General features: G+C 41.3%; 2 protein-coding genes across 5 annotated transcripts in view; one reads left to right on the top strand and one right to left on the bottom strand.

Annotated features, from left to right (window-relative positions):
* Nucleotides 1-9,913, top strand: part of LOC102781177 (S-adenosylmethionine synthase-like) — a 132,457-nt gene extending 122,544 nt beyond the window's left edge. The window contains exons 2-10 of one of the 3 annotated variants that reach the window (XM_087844921.1): nucleotides 1,536-2,836; nucleotides 3,912-3,989; nucleotides 6,053-6,175; nucleotides 6,291-6,403; nucleotides 6,507-6,650; nucleotides 6,982-7,200; nucleotides 7,412-7,594; nucleotides 8,812-8,945; nucleotides 9,043-9,911. In XM_087844921.1, the coding sequence (XP_087701047.1) occupies nucleotides 2,752-2,836; nucleotides 3,912-3,989; nucleotides 6,053-6,175; nucleotides 6,291-6,403; nucleotides 6,507-6,650; nucleotides 6,982-7,200; nucleotides 7,412-7,594; nucleotides 8,812-8,945; nucleotides 9,043-9,145 (1,182 nt within the window). In that variant the 5' untranslated portion in view covers nucleotides 1,536-2,751 and the 3' untranslated portion in view covers nucleotides 9,146-9,911. Of the gene's footprint in view, nucleotides 1-1,350; nucleotides 1,432-1,535; nucleotides 2,837-2,904; nucleotides 3,990-6,052; nucleotides 6,176-6,290; nucleotides 6,404-6,506; nucleotides 6,651-6,981; nucleotides 7,201-7,411; nucleotides 7,595-8,811; nucleotides 8,946-9,042 lie in introns of those variants that run through there. The other 2 variants (XM_087844922.1, XM_087844920.1) reach the window with 2 other exon arrangements.
* A 656-nt stretch (nucleotides 9,914-10,569) lies between these two features.
* The window catches only part of LOC102780890 (transmembrane protein 150A-like), a 30,023-nt gene continuing 26,541 nt past the window's right edge, over nucleotides 10,570-14,051 (bottom strand). Inside the window, exons 5-6 of one of the 2 annotated variants that reach the window (XM_087844897.1) lie at nucleotides 13,109-13,286; nucleotides 10,570-11,860 (exon numbers count right to left, since the gene is read on the bottom strand). In XM_087844897.1, the coding sequence (XP_087701023.1) occupies nucleotides 11,616-11,860; nucleotides 13,109-13,286 (423 nt within the window). In that variant the 3' untranslated portion in view covers nucleotides 10,570-11,615. The remainder of the gene's footprint in view (nucleotides 11,861-13,108; nucleotides 13,287-14,051) is intronic. The other variant, XM_087844898.1, reaches the window with a different exon arrangement.

Genomic DNA, 14,051 nt, shown 5'->3' with positions numbered 1-14,051 from the left:
ATAGCAGTCCTCTACTCAAAACAATAACGTTATAGCTGTCTATAAAATACTTCCTGGGTTACACTGTCTCCCAGGTGTTTCAGCTGCAGTACAAAGCAGCAGTGACCTGCTTCACTTCTTCACTTCTGTTGTCTAACTTTCCCTGGTTGCTGGTGAGGGGCCTGTATCTGCACACTGTGCTGCTCTTCAACTTCATTCAAACCAGGAAGCTGCTGTGGATGTTGGCTGGGGTCATTTTGGTCATTTTAAATAATTTCTTTGTCAGACACAAGATTAAAGAGTAAACAACCACAAATATTATTAATCATACTATGATCAGCATTAAAGCATTAAAGTGCTGATTATGCTCAAGCTTAAAATTAAGTTCCTGAATCTCGTGACCAAAATCACGAGTGTTCAGATGATCTTTCTTTTGTTTTATGGGCCACAGATAAACTTTGTGATCTTCCTGAACATCAGCAGCATCAGTTATCAGAAGATGAAGAGTGAGACATGTGTGTACATGTTACATGGAGTTATTGATTATCTTAACATCTGTTTTGTAGCGTCCCCACCACGAGTGTTTTATATCCGTCTCCTGCTGATCTGCTGCCCTCTGTAGGAGACTCGTCCGCTCTACTCTCTTCCTTATCCCTGTTTGGCTTCACCATGTTGTGTTCAGCACGTCACCGTGGGTCCTTGACTCTACCTGGAGTTAGTTTTATAATATATAAAACTGTATATCTCAGATTTCTGTATAGTTTTTTTATTTCATACTTATATCCTGTTCATAGCCTGTACATACTTATAGTTATAGAATATTCATAACATACTTCATACCGTGTACATTATAACATACCATAATAGACCCATTTCTGTAATATACTTACATATCTATATTATTGCTAATATATATTGTAATATATCTATATCCAGTGTTGGGGAGTAACAGAATACATGTACCGCCGTTACGTATTTAAAATACAAAATATGAGTAACTGTATTCCGTTACAGTTACCGTTTAAAAAGGTGGTATTTAGAATACAGTTACTTTGTTGAAATAAATGGATTACACGGCGGTACTTTTCTGTTTCATATTGTGGCGGGTCAGGCCTGTTTGGGTTTTGTTTGACAGCTACGTTCTGTTGTTCCAGGCGGCAGCGTTACGGTTGCCATGGTTACAGGGTGACGCTCTCTCTCTGCGTGTTTCCTGGGTGAGAGAGCGCCTGTTGTTGTTGTGCTAAGCTAACAGGCAGAATGCTACAGGTATAGCTCTAAAGAATGTAGCATCATAGGCAGTGTAGTCCGTGCTGCAGGGAGATGTGTCTGTGACCGAGGGAGGGAGAAAAAGGAGAAGTACGAGCTGTCATCGAGCAGAAACGGGAGCTGGAAGCATGTAAATATAATAATAACCACTGCAGCCAAGAAGAGTGCCTGACGATCAGCCCAGTTGTAAGTAAGCTATTAAGACTCGACTGTACGCTGTGTTCGTGTTTTCCGCCAAAAACAATAAGTTCCGGTGGAGCAGCCTTTCAGCGCCTCTCTGTCTCTGCTAGCAAAGTTGACCCAGACAACAAAGTAAAGCTAGTTTTCGGCTACGAGCCCGACACAGAACCCACCATATTAGCCAGAGGTCCCTTTACTACGGTTCGGAGCCGCGGACCTTCAGTAACAGTAATAAATCACAGCAATAGTACATTCATGTAGTTGTAAACAGCATGATAATATATTAAGTAATCCAAAGTATTTAGAATACGTTACTCTCATTGAGTAACGTAACGGAATACGTTACAGAATACATTTTGGGGCATGTATTCTGTATTCTGTAATGGAATACATTTTAAAAGTAACCTTCCCAACACTGTCTATATCACTAAAGCACTTCTGGATGGATGCAAACTGCATTTCGTTGCCCTGTACCTGTGCATGTGCAATGACAATAAAGTTGAATTCTATTCTATTCTATTTTAAGCTCCTTCCAGGTAACGACCCAAAAAGTCCTAAAATATGTTGTCAGCTATTTACATTTTTCATGTTGTCTCAGGGTTTTACTGCAGTGTCGTACTGATTTCTAAATCGAAAGGTAACTTTGTTTTTTGCAAAAATGCATCTTCACAACAACAAGATTTGTCAAATGATCAGCAATAAAAAACATGACACTCTACTGATTGCATAAACACGAAGAAAGACTAATGAGTGTCGTGTGTTTTATAGCAACTTTGTGTATTTTTATTCTTGGGGGTTGCAGTCTAGTTCATTCATATTTTCATTCTTTTCATCATCTCTGTTTGTCTGAACTCGGCGAAGTGAAAAGGTCTCATTAGCAACAGCTTCATGTGTACACAGGCACGGACACCCCATCAGAGACCTCAGGGGCCCCCAGGTACAAAGAAACAAAGGGCAGGCATGAATGAATAGGTGGAGGAGCCACACAGTAACCCTCTGATGAAACGAATTCCTCCTCTGCTCTCTGAGCCCGAGTTTGATGAGTGTGATAAAGTGGGACCATTCAGCACAGGGAGGGTTTAAAAAGGGTCTCCATGTTGAAAAAAGCTTTCCCACCCTCCCCGTCTTCCTGTCTGAATGGCCTAACCCACATGGTTCACGGAGTGCCCTCCCCCCATGTGTATGTTGTCTTTTCCTAATATAGCGCAGAGTTATCCGGCTGCACGGCCGTAGGACTCTGGTGTTGGATGGCACCCGGCCTGTGCGTGTTTCTGGAACAGCTTTCATCAGAAAGACTTCACTCCTTCGGTCTGCACAGCCCTCAGAATGAATGGCACAGTGAATGTGAGCGATGAGCGTACTCCTCATGACTTCATGTTTACGTCCGAATCTGTGGGAGAGGGACATCCTGGTGAGTAGAGGAGTGCTGCTCATCATGAGAGAAACTGCTTTGAGCGCTTCAGTGATCATTGATGATTTTGAGGAATGTGCAGAAGCCTGATCGGTGCTGCATAAAGTCTACTTTCGTGGAGCCGCACGGTGCTGATTTGCAGAGGATGAATCCTGGACTGAGAAAACTTCCACTTTAGTTCCAATATAAGCAGAACTTGTGTTTTAAGCTGAACCAACATCTGATGAGTCACTTTTTTGTCATGAATAATTTTTACATCTGCAGCTGCTGCTGGAGCCATTTTTGTGGTGCAGACGTGTGACGTATGTTCTGTTAGGAAAAATGTGTCTTCAGCATAATATAAATTATGTCATTTATAAAGTAAATAGTGCAGCTTTGCATCTTTTCTTTAATTTTCTAACAAGTGCATGTTTAATGCACTGCAGATGTGTAGCTTAATCCCACCAGGAAGTGGTTGAAGAACAGATTTAACCTCATCGCACTTTGCATTGTTACAATTCTGCAGAACGCAACATGTGAGCATCATGTAAAATAATCAGGATAACAGCTGGTGTAAAAATGGTACTGGTTCACAGATAATCCCTTATATCAGTTTTGAAGACGTGTGCATTGAAAGTGTCAGCAAATATAATTCATTTAAAATTACACATAAACATGTGCTTTAAATGTAAATGTGTAGTTAAAACAGACTTTACAGATGGGGAAAATCCATGTTTGTAATTTTAAAAGTTTCACCAATAATAAGCTGATAATATAATATTTCTACATTTTTAAGGGTGATGTAAAAAAATGTCCATCATAAAGCAGGAGAGTAAATTGAAGTGCCCTGAGTGCTGATACAGTTTGGGAGAGCTTTGATGATGGAGTTAGAGTGTACCGTGTCACGCTGGGGTGTATTCACCAAATCGAGGCTATTCATAGTCCTGTAACTGCCAGAGGGAACGGGGTGATATTTTTGGGCTCTGCCCAGATCAGGAATCTGGCATGTGCAGTAAAACGATCGCACGAGAGACCGAACCAGCACACATGCAGATATTTATGCCTTTTAGACTTCTCCTTATTCTATTTTTTCCAGATAAGATATGTGACCAGATCAGTGATGCTGTGCTGGACGCTCACCTGAGGCAAGACCCTGATGCTAAAGTGGCTTGTGGTGAGTTTGAGTTTTTGTCCACCAGAGGGAAGCAACACACAAGGAAGAGGGACATTTAAGATGGATGCAAATGGTAATAGTTTCCATGACATTGGTTAAGTGAGACATTAAAAAAGGAGGGTGGGTTGCAAACAGGCTTGCATTTTCTTTTGACTGTAGTGAAAACAAATCGCCCATCAGAATATGTCATGTAATAAATGCAGGTGTGATAAGATAAAGCTTCCCACGCCTCAGCATCTTTTGTTTGTATTTCTTTAAATTCTATGTCTATTTTTAGTTTATGGAATAAAAAGGACGATATCGCTGCAGGAAAACTCAGTGAAATATTCATTAACAGCAGTGATCCTGACAAAAGAACATCACTTCCCAAGCAATTCAAGTCACTTTAATCCAGGACACTAGCAGTATTACATCAATAGTCAGGAACAGAGATGGGCAGTTACTGTAATCTGATTACTTTTTTCAGGTAACGAGTAAAGTAAGGGATTATATTGCAAAAACGGTAATTAGATTACCGTTACTGTCCCGTAGGAACGCTGCGTTACTGCGTTACTAAAACCGTGATTTTTTTGCTAGAATGTCTCATGACAGTGACGTAAGCGAGTGCGACGTTCGTGTCAACAGCTGTGTGCAGATCAACAATGGATCATATATCGAGTGCAGAGAGAGTATGAGCGTGCAGCGTTTAAAGCGTGGAAGTACTGACCTTACTTTGAGTTTGATTCCATAAAAAGTGACAAAAACATTAGTGTCCGCTGTACGTGGGAAGAAAACTTCTTTTTACAGCGAAAAAAACCCTAAACTTCCAAGCAAGCACCGAGTAGCTACGACGTAATGGGCAGTGTTGCCAACTCCTCAGTAAGGAAAATCGCTATTGGTTGTCCTAAAAGTCGCTAGAAGTCGCTAAAAGACGTCATCACCTAATTTGCATAATTGGTCATGCTAATGTAATTGTAATCTATGTTGTTGGAGAGAGAAATAACATCGTGGAAGAGACATAAAGTGAGTAAAAAACGTCCTAAATGCATTTAGAATTTATTTAGAACTACAAATTAAATTTATTTTAGCAATTATTGTTTTTTTAATGTCACAATCCCAACCCTGCTCCTTTATCCGGGCTTGGACCGGCAAAAGTGACCCGAAATAGGCACTCTGGTGGAGTTACTTTGTGTGTGTGTTTATAAGTAGTTTTAAACCTTGTGATCCACAAAACAGCATAAGAGTAAAAGAAGAACTGACTGCGTTACAGCACCCGCTGCTTGTTGAGAGTAAAAGTGATATGCGCTTTCACGTCTATTTTTAGGAACTTTTTTTTTTTAGAAAAAAAGTCGCTAGGGGGTCTGAAAACTCGCTAAATATAGCGACAAAGTCGCTAAGTTGGCAACACTGGTAATGGGAAACTCACAGAGAAACTCGCGGATTCTTCCACTGACCAATGCAGCACACCTGTACCAGGGTAAACCTCCGCCTACTTGTAACGTTACTCCGCCTGCCCCACTCCTGCTTTACAGGTGAAAATAGAGCAACAGGACCGCTGAGTCTTTGACTTTATTTATTTTCTGCTGTGTTTTACTTGCATCTATTTGAAAGACTGATTGTAAACACACAAAAAATATTTTATGTGCTGGAATGTGCAGAAAATAAGTTTAAATATTAAACTAATTTCTTCCAGTCAGAGAATGTTGCATATAATTAAATTTTTACTTGATGCATAAAGTTAAAAGATTAAAACTAATAAAACAAGTTTTAAAAAGAGACTTTTCCATTTGATTACATTTTGTATGATGATTATGCAGAAAAAGTAGAATTGGGCTGAAAGATCTATCACTTTATCACCTATTCAGGTTGTAAATCATGTTTTTAAAAAGTAACTAAGTAATTAATTACTTTTGAAAATAAGTAATCAGTAAAGTAACAGGATTACTTTTTGGGGGAAGTAATCGGTAATTAGTTACTGATTACTTTTTTCAAGTAACTTGACCAACACTGGTCAGGAAGGACATTCACATCCGATGGCATGAATACACATGTGCAGTGTGATGTCCTGTGTGTGGATGAAACAGAGACGGTGTGTAAGACGGGCATGGTGCTGCTGTGTGGGGAGATCACGTCTCGAGCCAACGTGGACTACCAGAGAGTGGTGAGAGAAGTCATCCAGCATATTGGTTACGATGACTCGCAGAAAGGTGAGTGAAGTTTTTAACGTTTTGGCTGTAACTTCATCTACACTGGGATTCCAGGGAGGAGCAATGCTTTCAAACGAAAACATCCCTTTTCTTCTTTTTCCTCTGTTTTTCCAAGGATTTGACTATAAGACCTGTAACGTGCTGGTAGCCCTGGAGCAGCAGTCACCTGACATCGCTCAGGGAGTTCATATCGATCGCATGGAGAGCGAAATCGGAGCTGGAGACCAGGTCATCTGAGCGCTTACATTTAAATTCTGGACTGAAACACCAGTTTTTTCTTCTTCAGAATATAAAGTGTTGCTCTTTGACTGTACTCGTGCTGCGTGGGCAGGGTCTGATGTTTGGATACGCCACAGATGAGACAGAGGAGTGCATGCCCCTCACCATAGTCCTCGCCCACAAACTCAACGCTAAGCTGGCCGAGCTGAGACGAAATGGGACGGTCCCCTGGCTCCGCCCAGACTCAAAGACACAGGTGAGGTCAGAGTAGAAAACAGGGTAGATATGCCTGAACCTGCAGTGTGAGGCAGCCAGGGTGGCATACTTAATGGCATGTTTGTTGTGGAGAAGAAAGCTGAACATGCTTCCATGAATCCCAACGAATGAGGTCCAGCAGCCTTCATTCAGCTCCTCATGTCAGGTTTGTTGGGCTCTGCTTTAACAGTGTTATTTGTGAAGTAGATTCAGTAGAAGTAGCTCCCTCGTGTGACACGCCCGAGACTCGTTAAATCAAAGTAAAAGGACTAAAAGTGGAAATGCATATTGTTTTGCTACAATAACATTAACATATGTTCACCTTTCCGTAGGTAACGGTTCATTACGCCCAGGAAAATGGCGCTGTGATCCCCAAAAGAGTGCACACTGTGGTGATCTCCGTGCAGCACGATGATAACGTGTGTGTGGAGGAGCAGAAGAAGGTGCTGAAGGAAAAGGTCATCAAAGCCGTGGTGCCTTCACGCTACCTGGACGAGGACACCGTCTATCACCTGCAGCCCAGCGGACGCTTTGTGATAGGAGGGCCGCAGGTAAAGAGCCGAGAACATTCGAGGTCCCCGAATACTGTTTAGGTTGATGTCGCGCTGCATGAGGATGCTGGCGGTGGCTTTTAGTGCACAGCTCAAGTATGATGGGGTTCAAATCTAATTTCATAGTTTCAAAGTGTAAAAACAAATAATGTAGTGAAGATCGTGCTTGCTTGTGTGCTGTGTGGATATAAATCTTTGTGATTTCTCTCAGGGTGATGCAGGAGTGACGGGCAGGAAAGTCATCGTGGACACGTACGGTGGTTGGGGGGCCCACGGGGGCGGAGCATTCTCTGGAAAGGACTACACCAAGGTGGACCGCTCGGCCGCCTACGCTGCACGCTGGGTGGCAAAATCTCTGGTGAAGGCCCAGCTGTGCAGGCGGGTACTGGTGCAGGTGAGACCTCGTTCCAGTTTAATCTTCTCCAAAAGGTTTCTGACGTGTGTGTTTTCTGAGTCATTTTATGTAAATCATTCTTTTGGATTTTTGTGGGACTCATTTTTCTACATATTTAAGGTGGAAGCTGTTATGCTTTTCCTTACTTTGCGGTTCAAACCTTCTGCTTGTGAGGGGAAATAATCAAAAGGCTTAAATAGAGAGGGATGGTGGTGCACCAAGGTCCAATTAACCCTCATAATAACCCGATTTCCATACACCTGTGGTCCTCAGGGGTCAAAAATGTCCCCACTTCATTTGAGTGTTTTTTAAAGTATAAAGTATAAATTGTCAATCAATTCAGTGTTACATCTTAGTTTTACTTAAGACCAACACATTAACACAAAATTTACCCAACATTTTACATTTTAGAGCCACCAGACCTTGTTTACAAAAAATACACCCTGTTTTTTAAGCGAAAATAAAACAAGAAAATGAAATATTTAATTGTTTAGATAATTTTGACTATCTGTCTAACTACAGAGTGCTGTATGTTGAACTTTAGTGAGAAAGTTTTTTTTGGACCATTTATAAATTTTAAATGGCAGCACATAATCGCACCTGTGGTCCTCAGGGGTCAAAAATGCCCCCATCTGGTTTGATTGATACTTAATTAATATGAAGTGGATTTTCCCCCACTTTTAATTAAAACTTAACTCAAACATTTTTAAACATTTTTTTTATTCCATTTCAAATTTAAGTCTGATAAAAACCTCATAAAAATGAATTTTTTCTTTGTTTTCAGGTAAAAAAAATAAATTAAATCATCAGTTATTGTGATTATTGTTTCACAACCAGAGTTGGTTGCTTTAACAGATGATCACAGACGGTTTATGTCAAAGTTAATTTAGAATGCATAGTATAGTAATGAATAACTTCTGTTATTTTCAGACCATTTGATGAATAAAAAACACATTTTTGATAGCAAAAGATTTCTTTAGAGGACAAAAATGACCCAAGGACAACACAAGGGTTAAAAGTAAATTAGAATGGTTTTAAACTGTGAATCGAGGAGTTAGTTTCTCCTTTTTTTGGACTTTATAAATAAATAAATAAATAAATAAATAATAATAATTGTGGAAAACCCAGCAGTACGTGGCACTATCACCAGTGGTATCACCATCATCACGGTGGTGATGAAGCAACATGTTCATTAATCACATGCTGTGTTTTTCCAGGTGGCGTATGCGATTGGAGTGGCCCACCCGCTCTCCATCTCCCTGTTCACCTACGGCTCCTCTCCAAAGAGCGAGAAGGAGCTTCTGCAGATCGTCAATAAAAACTTCGACCTCAGACCTGGAGTCATAGTCAGGTCAGGGTTGCACCCACACCACCGCCTCTGCGTTTGATTATCTCTGTCCAAATCTGTTAGACTGTACTGAATCTATGTCGACTGCTTGCTGCTGCAGAGACCTGGACCTAAAGAGACCAATCTACCAGAAGACGGCGTGCTACGGACACTTTGGCAGGAAGGAGTTTCCCTGGGAGGTCCCGAAGAACCTCAACTTCTAGTGTGTGTGTGTGTGTGTGTGGTGGAGTCCATATGGCCTTTGTTCATTGGTCTGAGTCTGAGGTGTGGGTGGGTCAGAGGTGTTCCAGCTGTAGGCAACAAAGTCCCTAAATGACAACTCTGAAGCGTGAGAGATATTTACACTTTAAATCTAAACTGTTAAAGAAAAAAAATAAACTGAGTGGATGACCAAATTTTAAAGGAGGAAAACGGTGCATGGGTCATGTCTTAAGAGTTTCAGTGAGTTTTTAAAGAGCCTGTGGGGATTCTGCACGTGTTTGAGGTTTTCTCGGTTGCGGTGGCTCTAATCTCAAACGACAATAACTTCAGAAATTGATACATGCGCTCGTTTATGACTATTTCAGTGACAAACTCTGACAGTCAGCTAAACCTCTTTGAATAATCTTTATCACAAGCGTCTCAGTTTTGCCTGGATAAAAATTAACTTCCATCCACCCAATTAAGGGTCACCGGGGGGCTGGAGCCTTTCCCAGCTACTATAGGGTGAGAAGCACAGAAAACACATCGCACTCACATTCACATCTATAGACAATTTAGAGTCACCACGTAACCCAACTCTACTACCTGCATGTCTTTGGACTGTGCGACAACGCTGGAGTACGCAGAGAGAACCCACGCAGACACAGGGAGAACGTGAAACAGATTTAACTCAAGACCTTCGGGCTGAGGCCACCGTGCTCCACTGTAAAGGAATTTATTTAACATGAACAACAACACACGTCTACAAAGACAGATGACGTCAGAGGACGTGGAAGTAGACAGTCTGAACTGCATCAGCTGATGACACCCTCACATCAGCTGATTTTTGTTTTTTAAAGACAACTTTAGAAGTCAAAATGACTCCGAAGCGTCTTTAAACCATGCATAAAAACTATTTTTTTAATCAACTTGCTATCAGGGGTGGGAAGGTGTACTAGTATCTGCTGCCCTTGGCACTTCCCAAGGTTTAGCCAACTTTCCCCTACATGTCTTGGATGTGGCATCCTGCTCCTGTTACATTGCATGGAAAACACCAAAATGATTTTGATGAGAGTTTGTGGTTAAAAGAACAGAAGCTGAATAATCTGCAGGTGTATAAACTTTCCCTCAGGCTTCATGCAGTTTAGTACGATAATGTGAGGTTTTTAATGAGATGCAGACGACCGAAGATGAAATCCAAATGTCCCACAGAGGCTTCATATGTTAGCATTTATTAAAGTTTAAAATTAAGATTTTTCTTCCTGCATGCTTACCAGAATATATCTTTTTTACTATCAGTGTAGAATTTTTTTGTTCGTTTGTTTTTCTGTTAGATACAAATTAGGGAAAAGAAACAAAACATTAAGTTGCTTTGGCCACCGTGTGGCGCCAAAGGAGCTCCGATGAGCGTTGGTTTTGCTTCAGAACTCTGTAGGATGGATGGAACAGTTCTAAATGCCAGTCATCATTTTGGTCGTATACTATGCGTTGATACAAAATTTCACAATTTCTGGTATTCATCTCATCAAACCAATATGTCTTCTGCATGGGAGCCTTTTCAGTTTCATCAGGATGGAAACAACTTGTACAACTTTGTACTGATTTGCAGTGAAGCTTTGCTCTAAACGGACCTCGAGGATCTTTACAGCTCAATAAACCTGAGTCAGTGGATTCCTGTATATCTAAAGCCAACCACAACCCGTTATGTGTGCACACACTGCATCATTTCATATTAACTGTTTTATTGTTTTACTTTCAGTGTACATTCTAAGAAATACAATTTTAATAAAGTATTTCTGCGTATGATGAAATTAAAGGTGTTAAACATATCAATGTTTCACCTTCATAGTTTGGTCCCATTAAAGAGAAATTATACAGCATTTTTTGGCAACGAGCTGAAATGAGAAACAACAAAAGACAAAACAAAACTGAGCTTATCTGGGAAATATGAGAGAGCTACATGGGCAATATTGCCTTAAACAGTTGCACCGAGTGTTGAAATTCAGCTTAGAATAACATTTACATCTTTAAGCTACTTTGATAGCAGAGGCTAGTCGTCGCACATGAAGCCCACCTGCTGTCTGATGTTTGTGGAAACCCTCATCTTGCTGCGGAGGTATGGAGAGAAACCTGATTGTGTAACAAAACTTCCTGAGTAGAAACAATGCAAGGCTCCGGGACTGACGGCGCGCAGCGAGGAGCGACATCTGAGGCACTTTCAGAGACCGATTGTTACTCTGAGACAATTAAAGCAAACATTAAGGACTGTGGGTGTGCTCGTGTGTGATTCTTAGTTGGTGTTTGTGTTCGCACAGGCATTGTTGGTTTTGTGCAACGCTTTGCAGGACAGAAGTCTGTCAGTCTTTGGTCACTGCTGAGGAGAGCAGCTTTGGCACTTTGTAGTAGTGAGTGTGGTGATAGGCAGGGTGCAGCATCCAGGCTCTAGATGTTACTCTTTCACCTCCAGTTTTTCTCAAACACACCGTAGTTAAGTCACAGGATCGATAAGCTCTCTGGCTGGTGGTGGCCGGCTCCGCCGACCTCTGTCTTGTGGTCCGAGGTGGAAAAGCTCTGCATCGCCCCACCTTTGGAGAGCACCATCAGGGTGTCCCCCGACATGCCCCCGAACTCAAAGGCAAAAGTCCCGTAGAAGAACATGATGATCGAGCAGTAGATCCACTCAAAGATGGCGGAGGCGTGCTGCAGGGCGTAGCTCTCCTGGCAGAAAAAAATCCCACCTGGTGATCAGAGGGTTAAGGCGAGCAACGGCTGCACAGTGATTCAGCTTGACATTGTTTTTATTGCTCACGTACTGAGACGTACTGGTCGCCACTTTGAATTCGGTCCTGTACTGTTAATATTAAGATGGCTTCACCATCACATTGACCTGAGGTCAAACCGGACCCTCTAACACAAAGGCCCACCTTAAAAAAAGTGATGGTTTACCTTTACCATTAACAGCCAGTAAAAGGTTTCCTGTGTCTGAATGCAAGCCTCACAGACTCCAATCAATACCATCCATACCATCATGATCTGCCTTTTAAAGGTGCATTGCAGATGTTTTATCCCTAAATGTTTCCTTACAGACTTGACAGCAATAAACTCATCAGCCACATAATCTTCATGACCAAAAACTCCAAGTGAGCATTTGGTTTCAGTCATGTTTGTAAGGCTGCGTGCTCTCCAGCAGGGGGCAATGCAACATACCATACATTATAAACGTGCTGGATTTTAAACACTATAAAGAGCGACAGTCACGTGTGCAGACAGACAAGAAATTAGCTTTATACTAATGTGCTGATTTATTGCAAAGAGCTGAGTTTCTCTGGATTTATACACAAACAAAGCCAGTTATTGTGAAGCAAAATGACCCTTTTCTCCCTAATATATTCCTGCAACCCATTCATGCTATTTTAAAGGTTTGATTAGCTACAAATGCATCTTTTAATAAATTTTGGGGAACAAACTGTGATAATGGATCATAAAGTAACTACTAAAGTGCTACCACACTTACAATTATGTCATTAAATATGTTAAAAAAGGTCTTAAGTTCTCATCTTAATGCAAAAGTGATGTAATCAGTACTGTAACAAGTCACTTTCATTACTTTTATGAAAAGTAACAAATAATGTCCAATAATACATGACCTTTTTTGGCTCATTTAACCATTTAATCATGAAAGAGAAACTATAGTTATTAAATCTTATATTGACCCATCCATTCACCCTGAGCTCCTTGTTCCTGTCTCTGTGGCTCCTTAAATCTACAACTTACGCTGCTATAGTTCCTACCGCCACTAGAGGGTGCTATGTCTCAAAATAAATCTTTCTCATCCAGCTCTGACACAACCCTGCAGGGTATCTATGCCACTGAATGTGGTTTTAAACAAGCAATTAAATAAATGCAAGCAACGTATGTGTTAGGGAAGTGCTTCACTAAAAATGTTCTGTAGTGCTGGAAGAAACACAGATAAGCTTCAAGGATACTGAGCACCAGGGCGATGAGGGCCAGCAGGGCCATCCCCACACGTATGTGACCTATCCAGTATTCCTCCTGGGTCTTGGCCAGTCTGTAGGTCAGAGCTGACTGAAGGCACACAAACAGCATGCTGGAGGGGAAGGCGACCCCAGCTCCCACGTAGTGAAGGACTTTAGCAAAATCCACCTGAAAAAAAAAACAAAACAAAACAAAACAGGCGGATAAACAAAAACTGTTACACTGAGGATCTGGAAGTAGAAACACGGCACGGATGAGAAGGACCGACTGTGTCTTTCTCATCCGCTATGAGAACTATGAGAGCACGGCGCTAACACGTTAACGAGCTACCCGTGCTAACGCGTTGACGCTGTCCAGCCCCACGCTAACTCGCTAACGGTGATTTGCAGCGTTAATGCGGTTATGGCGTTAACGTCATTTTAACGCGATTAACGCTGACAGCACTATTTTAAATGCAACTAAAATCCTCTTCTTTTGTGTTTAGGACAAAATAAATTCATGTTATAACACCAACTGTCTTTCATAATGCTCAACATGCTCACATAGCAGCCACTGTTTGACTGATGTGAGCTCAGCACCAGGCTTTATTTGATTTTCTGCACTGAAAATCACCTTAACCGGAGGATGAACACTGCCACCCTGTTGACTGGGTGAGGTTTAAATTTGTTGTGTAAACCAAAATATCTTAACGACTCTTGGAAATGTAACATAAATCAATTACTGGATGTATTTCTCTCAAACACGCCTTCAGACTTTAGTACAAATCTGGAGATGGAAGTTTAAACAAGTCCTTTACTCAGCAGAATATCATTTACACCTCATAGTCTTCTTGTGGGAACGTCAGGACAAAACAAAGCTGATAGAAATAAAAACAGAGGTCATTGTGACCCAGCGCTGTTACCAAATCATCTGTCACAGGAAGCTGTAATGATA

The sequence above is a fragment of the Neolamprologus brichardi genome, chromosome 8 (genome assembly GCF_056152115.1).
Source record: "Neolamprologus brichardi isolate AB-2024 chromosome 8, ASM5615211v1, whole genome shotgun sequence".
NCBI classification, from domain to species: Eukaryota; Metazoa; Chordata; class Actinopteri; order Cichliformes; family Cichlidae; genus Neolamprologus; species Neolamprologus brichardi.
Note: the sequence above shows the minus strand (reverse complement) of the source record. Positions and strands in the feature narration are given on the sequence as shown.